The following is a 12,905-nucleotide window of genomic DNA, read 5'->3' as shown; positions in this document are numbered from 1 at the left end:
TTTTTGCTTTCTGTAAAACAATTTGCAGGCTATGGTTTGTTTGGTCCTTTCGCATCTGTCTCAATGTTTGATTTATTAGCCGTTTAAGTGTTTTCATTTCTGGGGTTAGTTGATTTTTACTTGAAATACCCTTCCCTTGACAAAAGCAATTTGGCGAAATTTTTATCAATTTCTCACTGATGGTTTGAATGGAGTTTTGCCAGACTTCCGACAGCTTAGTTGAGGAGCTGGCAATTTAGGCAAAAAGAGTTTTCACTATAGAGCTTATGGAGTCGATATTAGATTTGACGTAACTTCAGTGTCAAGGCCTGTGTGTGGTTCGGTTTCCAGTTGCAAGTTGACTCTTATTATAGTCTCTTGAGTCAGGTGGTCGCTGAGGTCAATCGTCCCTATTCTGAACGTTGTTATCCAGCAAAACATGTTTAAGGATATGAACATGTAGTCAAGGTGGGAGGATTGTTTATTGGAGTGGAAGGTAGCAACTGGTGGATCATCTTCGACATAACGCCCATTCAGGGCCCTTAGGTTAAGTTGTTCCAGGTATCGAAGTACGTTTTTGAGTACTTCGTTGATTTGTTATTTTTTGTCGAACCTTGTGTTGGCATGCCCCACGCTTCATTCAATTCTTGAATGAGTTTGTTGTCTAGGTCTTTGCTGATGAGGAACATGTTAAAGTCCCCCGCTAAGATGATTAAATCGGAGTCCTTATCTTCCATTATTTTTTCCAGGGCTTTCGCCTAAATCCTTGGCTGCTTTTTGTTTCTGTTTAGGATGGATGTATGTATTGATTATTATTACTTCTTGGGGCTGCTTCTGCAGCCAAAGTGAAATCTTTACCGCCTGTATAGCACTTGGGGGAGGTATGTGAGAATCTATTGCCTTAATTTCGCCTATTGTTGTTATTGAAGCAAAGAACATCAGACCTCCTGATATTCGTCCGAAGGTGGAGTTTTTGTTTGCCGGGATACAACAAGAAGTGAACCCTTGCAGCTCAAATGCCTTTTCTTCCCAAGTTTCTTGGAGCAGTGGAAGGTCAAATGTATTTAGATATTGAAGGAACTCAGGAACATTGCTTTTACTGGCTAAGACATTGATGTTCCAGGAGCAAATTCTGGTTTCCCTGGTCTTATCTGGGGGATTAACAAATTCTTTCCCTCTTTGTCAATTTGCGCCAGTCGTTGTGATGATTGTACGTTGGATTCACTTCCAATTAAGGAGGGTGTCTGGCGAAAGATGGCTACTGTGGCTTTGATTTTGTCCAGGTGGAAGTCTTTTTGCATCTTGGGAGTACAGCCTTGGGGAATTACTCCTAGCTCCCTTTAGTACTGAGTTTGTACTTTTTTGTACGAAAGGCCTGATGAGAGGTAAAAAAAGGTGTCGGACAGCAAGGTCTCTTTTCGAGTCTCAACTCTATCCCCATTGTTGGAACGTTGCTTCTTCTGCCATGATTTTATTGGCTATCTCAAAGGAGTTCCAGGTTGCTTTTGTTATATCTGGGCGATGCGACTCGGTATTTGGCTGAAACTCTATTTGCATGAGGTCAGTGGAACTGATGTTTACTAGGCTTGTAACCGAGTGCAAAAGTCTTAATATACTTCCCCTTTTCAGTATGTCGTCCTTACCTCGGGATGTGTATTCAGGAATGAGGAGGATTGATGTCGGACTATTCAGATGCTGGGGTATTGTTGAATTAGTTAGTGATCCCACATAGTCATGTTGAATGGACTGAGGGGAACAAGTTAGGCGTACTATGTCTGAATAATTTGGTTGCTCACTTTGATGGTTGTCTGTCCTCAGTTCCCTTGTGTTACTATTCGATTTTCGTTTTGGTTGCTGAGGTGACTCTGCGTTGATGGCCGTAGCATTATCCTCACTTTCTGTTGTTGGAATATGTTCAAATGGTGTTAAGCCAGCATTGTGAGTATTGTGTGCTGATTGAGTTGATTTGAATTGAGGAAGTTTCTGTTTAGGTTCTCTCTGTACAGGTTTCTGAGTGGCACTGGTTGTCAGTTTTGTGCAAGGTACTGGAGACGATGAAGGAGGACTGTCTGAGACCTTGTGTAGGAGTCGTGATTGTTCACTGTCTTTGAGTTTCCGACCACGGTTCACTGCTGAAAAAGAAGAGTTTGATTGTGCTTCTATGTTATGTCTTGCATCCGTTAACAGCCGGTTTCTTCCTTTCCTTTTTTTCTTTCTACAGGTCCTGTTTGGGGCCTGGATGTTTGCTGAAGTTAATTCAACTGTAGTCGCAGTAATGATCATAGGCTCAATTTCCAATGATCCAGACAATGATGTTTGAACTGAGGGTAAGGTGATAACTAAGCTCTGTTCAGCCGACTGCTCGGTCACTGGGGCTGTTTGTTCTGCTGAGTGTTCTGGGGTTAGATCCGAAGTTTGTGGGATCAAGATTTGTGAAACTGTTGATTTTAGGTCACTTATCAGGTCCCCTAACATAGATGGTAAAGATGATAATTTGTCTAACATCGGATTACAGGGTAGTGATTGTGGTGGAGTTATTTGAGGCACGGAGACGGCATCTTGGCCCCTCTTTATGAGGCCGTTTAGTTCTGAGATTTTCCAGTCAATTCCTGAAATAGAATCGTCCATTGTCTGCAGGACAGAAAGCTGCAAATCCATTTTTTGAGATTGGAAATCTAGGGCTGTGGCCGAGTGTTGCAGAGTGTTTAAAATTGTTACCCATATGGATTAAGGGACTGGTTTTCCAATATTGTTGCTCCTATCCAGTCTCGGAGATGCATCAATGAGTAAATTGTCTTTGGATGGTTTAAGATTATAAGTAGCAACTAGTTCTTCCCATTCCTGTGCTGCTATGGAAGACATGTCATTGTTTATGGAGTTGTTTATGGATTGGGAATCGTTATACGGTAGTAAAATGCGGCGTTGGAATGACGTTTGCACTGCTGGCCTGTTATTTGATGCTGTTTGTTCCCAGGTGCTGTTGGAGTTTATTTGAGGTATCTTGGTTTGAGTCGAAGGGGTATTAGGCGATTGGAGTTGCGTTCTACTTTCCTGCTCTTCAGTTACTGTTGGTGGTTCTGTCTCTATGTCTCGAGTTGCCTTCATTAAATTTGGCGAGCTACTAAGTAGTTGAGGAGAAAGTAGATCTTCTCTTTCCTCCTCGTTGTGAATCTGAACCTTAATTTTCACTAACGAGTCTTGATTTTCAAAATGCGGTAAGCTGGATTTTCTAGGATGATTCTCCGCCTGACTGGCTGAGTGTAGGTGGGTTACTGTCTCTACGAGCTCAGCTATCTTTGATGGGATCCAGTCTTTGGTGGTAGTTTTACTGATACACACCGTTTCCGGAATGTTGTGATTGGTAGCTTCTTGGCCTACTAAGTGGGTAAGTGCTGCCACTCTTCTTGTTTCAGCCAATGTTAACGTTGCAGCAGCTGCCTCAATGCTGGATAAGTTGAGGCCCCCGGCTAACCTGGGTGAATCTACTAAGTTGCTATTAGTGCGACTGCAATCAGGTTTGCTTGATAGATGCGGTGTGTGGAGACCTTTGATGTTCTTTGTCTTAGAAAAAATAGCTGTCCCAGGGTTTTTTTAAAAAGAAAACTTCGTATATATCTTCGGTTGATGGGAACATATCTTTTTCTTCGCTGACATTCCTTCAATGGCTATGAAGTTGTTTAAGTCCATTGGTGATGATTTTAATACTGGGGGTGGTAAGGTTTGTGTGGAACTCTGTGGTTGCTGAAGAGCTATAATTAGACAAGGTGATGCGGCGGAGTCCTTGACATGGCTGTTTTTATTTGGGGTTTGAGTCGAGGTTAGATTTTGAGTTGTTGCTGACATCGAAGTTTCCATAGTTTCCATATTTGGGCCTTCTTTGTTTTTATTATGGGCATTTGGATTGATTTCCTGAGAGTTGATTAGATGTAATGACGATGCTGGCTCGAGTTTCCTTTTCCGAGACTTAGGCTTGGAGTTGGATTTTGATTTGAGTGGTAGTTGCCTAACTCTGATCTCATTGCTCTGCTTTTTTTTTGTTTTTTGTTTTTGTTGTCTCGAATCGTTGGTAGTTTTGAGAACGAGGGCCACAGCGCTTTCCTCCTTTGACGAAACAACCCTCCTAGAAGGGTCTACTGCAGGAGTTCTTGCTTAAGCAGGTCCTCTGTTTTTTTGTTTTTAGTGTTTAATTTTATTGTTTAATTAATATATAATGTTCGGCTGTGTACAGAGAGGTGATGAAGGTGATGAAAGTTTTTTTTTCTTTTTAATGAACTTTTGAAAGCTTAGAACTTGTTGGCTTATCGACCTGTTGGGCCTGTAGTAACAGTTAGAATCCACTCCTTGAGATTAAGTGTGTCTCCTCCACAGTGGGGAACACCTTTATGTTTTTAGGTCCCCTCACACACCAACAGGCCCCTTGGTTTCATGCTTCATCATCGGGGTCATCGTACCCCTCTACGGGGTATGGCGTGCTGCGACCTACAGAGCCGTGGGAGCACTTGTTAGACTATGTGTGGTGTTGGTGAGGGGGTATTTTGAATAAATGTGAGTGTATTGTGGGGTTTGGGAAATAGTGATAGTTAAAAAGAACCTGGCTCGTGGGGTGACTAAAAATTATTTAATAAGCCCCCGGGCTGGTGCTGTTAAAAATGAGGGTGGGAGGTCACTATGCTGACAATGTGCGTTACCTTCTTTTTGTGTGCGTCGACATGTTTCGGTGCCAGAAGCACCTTCTTCAGGACGGGGTGCACAAATCCCCACCTTACTCACGTTTCTCTAACTAATACCAGAATTTTCTAATAAAAGTGAGGAAAAATTACAGTGCAGGTAAAAGTAATGTACCTAGCAAAAAAAGACGTTGTCTATTGATCAACCTGTAAAGGAAAGAAGACAAAAAAAAAATTCTGGTGGTCTCTCTCTCTATATCCATAGGTAAAATGTCCAGTGGTTACAGGTGACATACTATAGCTGTATTACAGTGCTTATAGTGGGATAAAAATATTTTACAAAAAACACACTAGACTCACTGACACACAACATAGAGCACACACACTTAATGAGGAAATTTTTGATCAGATGTTTCGAATCATTTCCTGGTCGTAACACTATTGTTGGTAAAGAGGGAAAGGACAAAGTTTGTGTTATATCCCTGTAAAGTGAGGAGGAAAAATGTCAATTTCATGCCACTACATATTTACAACATACTGTTTTGGAGTTGTAGATAAACCTCATGAGCCAAAACGTCAGGATCTGGTGTGCTAACTAGCACCTGTTTGAGAAAGAAAGGCATATTCAGGTCTTGGTTTAACTTACATTCATGTAGTGGTGGCAGTGCTCACAATCATCAGACCTTTCTACTCACGATTTCTACTAGGAATTACCTCCCGATCGATCCCTACGTGGCTCCGGTGATAATGCCCGAAGGAATTTTGAAACCGGGGTTTTCTACCTTTTCCCGGGTTGGAGTTAATTAGTTAATTGCATGACTAAGGTTACCTTATGGCCATATATGGTCATTGCCGGTTTTAGTTAGTTAATTGCATGATTGTGGTTTCCTTATGGCCATATACGGTCATTGTCGGTTTTAGTTAGTTAATTGCATGATTGTGGTTTCCTTATGGCCATATATGGTCATTGTCGGTTTTAGTTAGTTAATTGCATGATTGCGGTTTCCTTATGGCCATATATGGTCATTGTCGGTTCCTTGCTCGCGGTCATTGTTTTCTTGCGTCTTTCCTTCGTGCATGCGTCCATTCGGTGTGTTTTGTCCTGCTGCGCATGCGCTGTTATGGGTGTCTTTGTTACCCGTTATGCGCATGCGCTATCCTGCGCTTGTCTCATATCTCATGATGGTTAGTTATGGCAATACGAATTATGTTTTTCCTCCTAACGGACACAATGTGCATGGCGTTTCGTTGGAAAAAACGCCCACTTTGTTCATAATACTGCATTTCATTGTTTGCTTGTTTTCTTTTGACAAGGGGCAGAGAATACATATTACCAGGATGAGTGTATATATATTCTAAGGATGAATGAAAGATGCAGACCCCCGGGCATATTATGGTTAGTCTGGTAGATGCTCATGTGGGGAAAGTCTGGAAATCTTCATGAGACACTCTGTTTACATAAATTGTATTTACGCCGCGTTGAAGAGGACATTCATCAGGGCATCATCTAAGTTAACTGACCCCAGGGGATATTGTCATTTAGACCTGTAGTGTTAGTCCCCAGTCTAAAAACCCATCTCTGCTCTTTCTCAAAGAGTCCTTGTTCAGATGGGAGTTGTTCAACTACTGTCCACTCGATGTCTCAAACAGATGCTAGTTAGCACACCAGATCCTGACGTTTTGGCTCATGAGGTTTATCTGCAACTCCAAAACAGTATGTTGTAAATATGTAATGGCATGAAATTGACGTTTTTCCTCCTCACTTTACAGGGATATAACACAAACTTTGTCCTTTCCCTCTTTACCAACAATAGTGTTACGACCAGGAAATGATTTGAAAACATCTGATCAAAAATTTCCTCATTAAGTGTGTGTGCTCTAAATTGTGTGTCAGTGAGTCTAGTGTGTTTTTTGTAAAATATTTTTATCCCACTATAAGCACTGTAATACAGCTATAGTATGTCGCCTGTAACCACTGGACATTTTACCTATGGATATGGAGAGAGAGACCACCTGCACTGTAATTTTTCCTCACTTTTATTAGAAAATTCTGGTATTAGTTGGAGAAACGTGAATAAGGTGGGTATTTGTGCACCCCGTCCTGAAGAAAGTGCTTCTGGCACCGAAACATGTCGACGCACACAAAAAGGAGGTAACGCACATTGTCAGCGTAGTGACCTCCCACCCTCATTTTTAACAGCACCAGCCCGGGGGCTTATTAAATAATTTTTAGTCACCCCACGAGCCAGGTTCTTTTTAACTATCACTATTTCCCAAACCCCACAATACACTCACATTTATTCAAAATACCCCCTCACCAACACCACACATAGTCTAACAAGTGCTCCCACGTCTCAGTAGGTCGCAGCACGCCGTACCCCGTAGAGGGGTACGATGACCCCGATGATGAAGCATGACACCAAGGAGCCTGTTGGTGTGTGAGAGGACCTAAAAACATAAAGGTGTTCCCCACTGTGGAGGAGACACCCTTAATCTCAAGGAGTAGATTCTAACTGTTTATTTAAATATGCCCAGGGAGAATGAATCCATTCTGATTTCTCTCTCTCCCCCCCTCTGATTGTTAATTTGGCCTGTAGTAACTTCTCTGGGTCCTAGCTCCTAGCTCCTAGTTCCTGTGTCCTCAATCCTGAGTCTTGGAGTGGCTTCGCAGCTCCTCCCTTTCACGTGACTCGTGACTCAGTGACTCTGTGACTCGGTGATGAGTTTTATCCAGTTTTGCCTGACGCTGCAATTTTCTGTGGTTTTCCGTGGCTTTTATTACTCCTGCGAGCCACTGGAATGGTTTGAGGGAGATAGAACAAATTATGTCAGCTAAACAAGTTTGTAGCAGTGCCAGCGAGACAGGATAATTTCCGGTCAGACCATCAGACAGTGGCCGACTGGGAAAACTTGATCCCAATGGATCCCGTGGCTTCTTTGGCAGCTGGCTACTAGTTACTAACTACTGGCAGGTGTTGGCAGGGGGCTCACGAAAAAAATGGGAATGGTGGTTAGCGGTGCTCACGGAGAAGACCACGGGCAAGCTGGACCTAGTCAAGCTGCCTTCCAGTCAACCCCCCGGGCTCTTATTTCGCGGCCGCCTCTATCGACAGCCGCGCTCGTGTCTTGTGTCTCTGTCTCCCCCCCCTCACCTCGAGCACAACCTCGCCTCGCCTCGTCCAGACAAACGAACATACAGAACTGCGGCGGGGGTCCGGCCTCTTCTCCCTCTTCTCCCTCTTCTCCCCTGCTGGGATACGGATTTTGCGGATTTGCAGATTGCGGGGAAAGACCGGGCGTTTCCGATAAGCCGGCAGTGTGTCGGCAGATTCTCGTCGCCTTCAGCCTTCGCTCCGATCCGCTGCTCCGCTGCTCTGCTCCGCTACTCTGCTGCTCCTCCCTCTCACGTGACACTCGACCTGGTGTCCATCTGTAATGCAACTGGTGCTCATGAAAAGCACTCTGAAACTTTTGGGATAAGTTTACGATATATATATATATCTCCTGGAAAGTACATAAAGTGGTGTAATGATTTTAAGATATGCAGTAATAGTGTGTTGATTGCATTAAAGGGTTTGAGTTGTACAGTATTGCCAGCAAAGGTTGTGCACTTGCATGGAGACATTTTCTTAGGATCTTGAGCTATTGTGTTGAAGAAGTCATGGAATACTACATGTCTGTCCACAAAATATTAAGACTGCAGTAGAATATGACATAATGGTAAAAGCGTATCTTTTAGGAGTGCACCATATTGTTCAAGTTTACTCTTCATTTGAGGATTGCGAATTAATAAAGAGCTGTTCTTAAACTATTATGTGGAGTGAAAGAGACGCATTGCTGAGCTACAAGCTGCTGAACAGTGTGCAGAGAGCCCGGAGCCAGAGGGTTCGGGTGCAGTTGGAACAAAAAGTTCTAGTTGGAAAACAGCCGCTCCACTTACCCTTTTCCCCAACCCTTTCCATGTCGTAATGTAATTTTTGCTGCTGTGAAAACATCACCAGCCTTTGGTCACATCGTCCTCCATCTTGTCATTCCCGGTCCCATGTACAACCACCATCGTGAGGGTTGAAAGACTGATTGCATGACCACCTGCAGAGATCAGCTGGTAACTGCACAGATGGGGAGTGGTGAACTCCGGTAGCTCCTCATGGATGTTTGTCATTTATACATTGCATACCAATACCACAGGTGCCATTACAAAATGAGTATTACTACGCAATGACAACGACATGCCTTTACATCGCAAACTTTTACCAGAACTATGCATTTACCGCTCATGCCATTACAATGCAAAGGCATGCTTGGTAAAGCTATAGTCTTGGTAAAAGTTTGAAAGTAAGTGACTCTACCCTACCCTACCCAAAACACTAATATAGTACCACCCCTACACAACCCTCCCCCAACCCCAGTCCAATCCCTACAATAACACTACACTACCCTGCACGACCCCCCTGACACTACCCTAAAACACTACACTACACAACCACTACAACACTGCCCTAAAACCTAAAACTCTACACAAACACTACCCTAAAACCCTACACTACACAAACACTACCCTAAACCCTAAAACACTACACTACACAAACACTACAACACTACCCCAAAACCTAAAACACTACACAAACACTACAACACTACCCTAAGCCCTAAAACACTACACTACACAAACACTACACTAAACCCTAAACCACTACACAAACACTACAACACTACCCGAAACCCTAAAACACTACACTACACAAACACTACACTAAACCTTAAACCACTACACAAACACTACAACACTACCCGAAACCCTAATACACTGCACTACACAAACACTACAACACTACACTAAAACCTTAAACACTACACAAACACTACAACACTACCCTAAACCCTAAAACACTACACAAACGCTACAACACTACCCTAAACTCTAAAACACTACACTACACAAACACTACACCACTACCCTAAACCCTAAAACACTACACAAACTCTACAACACTACCCTAAAACCTAAAACACTACACAAAACCCTACAACACTACCCTAAACCCTAAAACACTACACTACACAAACACTACACTAAACCCGAAACCACTAAACAAACACTACAACACTACCCTAAACCACTACCCACACTACTCCCACCCCTACACTACCCTAAACCCTAAGACACTACAAAACCACCCTTAACCACTACCCACACTACTCCCACCCCTACACTACCCTTAACCCTAAAACACCACCCCTAGCACGACCCCCTACACTACCCAAACACCACTAACCCTAAAACACTACGACACTACAATACTACCCTAAACCACTACCCACACTGCTCCCACCCTTACACTACCCTAAACCCTAAGACACTACAACACTACCCACACTACTCTGTCCCCTACACAACTCTAAGACACTACAACACCACCCTAAACCACTCCCCACACTACTCCCACTCCTACACTACCCTTAACCCTAAAAACACTACGACACTAAAACACTACCCTAAACCACTACCCCCACTACTCCCACCCCAAGCACAATCACCCTTACCTCTCTTTCCTGTGGTTCCTCTCCAGCGTTGCCGTCTCTGCTCCCGGTTCCTGCTTCGCGTCCGGTGGACGTCGTTGTGAGGAACAGCCTCAGTTTCCTCACAACGAAGTGGATCGCTTTACATCACATGCGTTGTAACAGCGCATGCGATGTAATGGTATGCGTAGTAATGGCTAAGCATAGTTGCATCGCATGCGTTGTAACACATGCAATGCAATGGCACAGTGTGGTAAAAACCCTGTTGTGATTGCTGTTCCCCCCTCCTCATTCACTCGTGCCCTTCAGCGCAAGGTCTAGTTCTGAATTCAGCCAAGACATGAGAAGACCTGTAGCATGATGCCTAACCAAGCTTACACTATACTGAGTTTTGCTTTTTAAACTGAACTCACATTTTGTTCTGCATAGGTGACCGTCCAGGCCACCTGCATCACTCTTACCGCCATGAGTGTGGACCGATGCTATGCCACATTGTTCCCTCTGCAGTCTCTCCGTCACCGAACCCCTCGCGTTGCCATGGCAGTCAGTGTGGCCATATGGATTGGTACGTATCTCCACTTACATTCCCAGATTGCATTGTGAGTGAAAAATTATGCCAACTATGAATTATAGCCAGATTGTACAATTTGTAAGGATTATGTACGTTTTATTAGGGATATTTTAAAACCTGTGCCTCCATGCACCAGTGTGCCATGCTCTTTTTTTAGTAACTGAGTGCACTGCAAAGAATCAACTAGTGTTCCATATTCTGACATTTCCCAGACGCTGTTTGGTCCCAGTAAAAATGGTTGATTGTGAGTTTTGATATGTCAAGTAGGCAGATCGACCATATATAGACCTCCTGGATTTCCAAGATGTAAGAAGAAACAGGGACTTTCGTTAACACTTTGAAGAGAAGAGGAATACCCACTGTCTGTAAGATAGCCACCGCTTTCCATCATAAGAGATTCAGGGCTCAAGGTAAAAGGAGTACCACCTGGGAGAAAGTTTAATGTGTTTTTTTGACTTCTGAGAATTCAGTGCTGAGCTTGTACAAAATAATAAAAAAACGTAAGTACAGGGTCCATGAGATGTTTGAAGGTGCCCACTGACAGCGCTGCCTATTGCCATTGTTACTGAATACCAAGCCTGCCTAGTCTTGATACCTCCTCATGCGTCTTTATTCCAGCACCCTAGGCTTCTCGTCTCTTTATCTCACTCTTCCAGGTTCTTTTCATTTCTGCTTTCTATCTTTTTCACTGCTTTTCTTCTTTGTCCCTTTTCTGCCTTTCTTCTTCTTGCACTGAGTCAAAGTCCAATGATTAAAAATAAGTTGTGGTCCTCAAAAACGAGTGCTGGTGTCTCCCATCTGTAACTAACAGCACCAAGTAAGCAATGGAGAAGCTGGACAGGGCTAGTCTCAGGCAGAGGGAGAATAAGTGCAGGCTTCATGAGTGGAGGGCAGTTGTGTTCTAAAACTGAAGGGAAAGTTCTTGTGGCAGCTGGTAGACAGGGCACATGCCTCCTTGAGTTACACAATGTCACAACGAACAATAAGTTAAGGATGCTGCATACAAAGCACAGCAGTCACTTATGGAAGTAGCCAGAGGAGAAGAAGGGTGAAGGGAGTATAGAGGCTGGGAGCCTGGTGAGCTAAATGATTGTCTGTGTGTTCAGTGGTGATCTTAGCAGAAGGAACCCGTAGGCATGCCGGTGGTGCTAGTACCTTGACACAAGTGGACTACTGGATAGCACCAGACACCACATATGCATGATGCCAGAATAACCAAAAAGTAGGGTATGGTATGATCCAGAGATGTATTAACAACAAGGTGAGAGCTATAGGCTTCTTACACACACATAGCATGAATGTGTAGTCTTTTTCATGCAGGGATACAAGTTTAGCCCTGAAGAAACCCCAGATTAGTTTGGACTCACTGCATGGCTGAAACATGTTGGCATTTTCTTAACCCCTTCGATGCTGATGACGAGCTCAGCTCGTCATCAGCCAAGGTGGTCGTGTGCGGATGACGAGCTGAGCTCGTCATGTAACGCGGCTTTTGGAAAAAATCCGCGTAGCGCAAAAATAACCGCCGCAGCGATGCGGTTAAACCAAGGTTAATTGTTGTTACTTTTGTCATTTACTATGCCAAATAGAGTAATGCGATTGCCGGGTTGCACCCTGATGAACATAGAGCACATTGGCTCGTTTGCTGTTTCCTTTGTTTTGGAAATCAATAAAAGAAATAAAACAATTTTTAAAAAACAAGGTTAACACCTTAGCTGCGTGTAAACATTTCTCCCCAGTGCTGCGCTGTCCATTAGAACTAGTGCTGAATGGACGTTCAATGGTCGTGCGCAGCACTGGGGAGGTAGCGCTGCTGACGACCATTGGCCGTCAGCAGCACTTAAGGGGTTAATTGAGTTATACAACTCAACTGTAACCTTGTCCATTATATATATTTAACCATACCCCAGTATCCTACTAATAAAGGATTTGTCTTGGGATATACTGTGAGGTATTTTTAAACTCGCTACCCGCCATTTTCTTCTGATCCCTGCACTATCCGCCTTCATTTTATCTAAGAACTCCCTGAGACTTTTCTCTGGTTGAGTCCGCCCTGGTGGTATTACCCTACACGGGTGTGGATAGGCGCTGATGGTGAAGCAAGGCAAGATAAGTGAGTGAGGCGTCTACTTCAAATTTCTTTGACTAACTTTTAAATAGAGGTTTTGCCT

The 12,905-nt window shown here is 43.6% G+C and overlaps 1 protein-coding gene across 1 annotated transcript in view; it reads left to right on the top strand.

Annotated features, from left to right (window-relative positions):
* The window catches only part of LOC147748324 (G protein-coupled receptor 54-like), a 124,856-nt gene that overhangs the window by 97,555 nt on the left and 14,396 nt on the right, over window positions 1–12,905 (top strand). The window contains exon 4 of the mRNA XM_086936408.1: window positions 10,596–10,731. Within this exon, the coding sequence (XP_086792534.1) occupies window positions 10,596–10,731 (136 nt within the window). The remainder of the gene's footprint in view (window positions 1–10,595; window positions 10,732–12,905) is intronic.

Source organism: Lissotriton vulgaris, chromosome 1_1 (genome assembly GCF_964263255.1).
Source record: "Lissotriton vulgaris chromosome 1_1, aLisVul1.2, whole genome shotgun sequence".
NCBI classification, from domain to species: domain Eukaryota; kingdom Metazoa; phylum Chordata; class Amphibia; order Caudata; family Salamandridae; genus Lissotriton; species Lissotriton vulgaris.
This window is presented reverse-complemented; position numbering and strand designations above follow the sequence as displayed.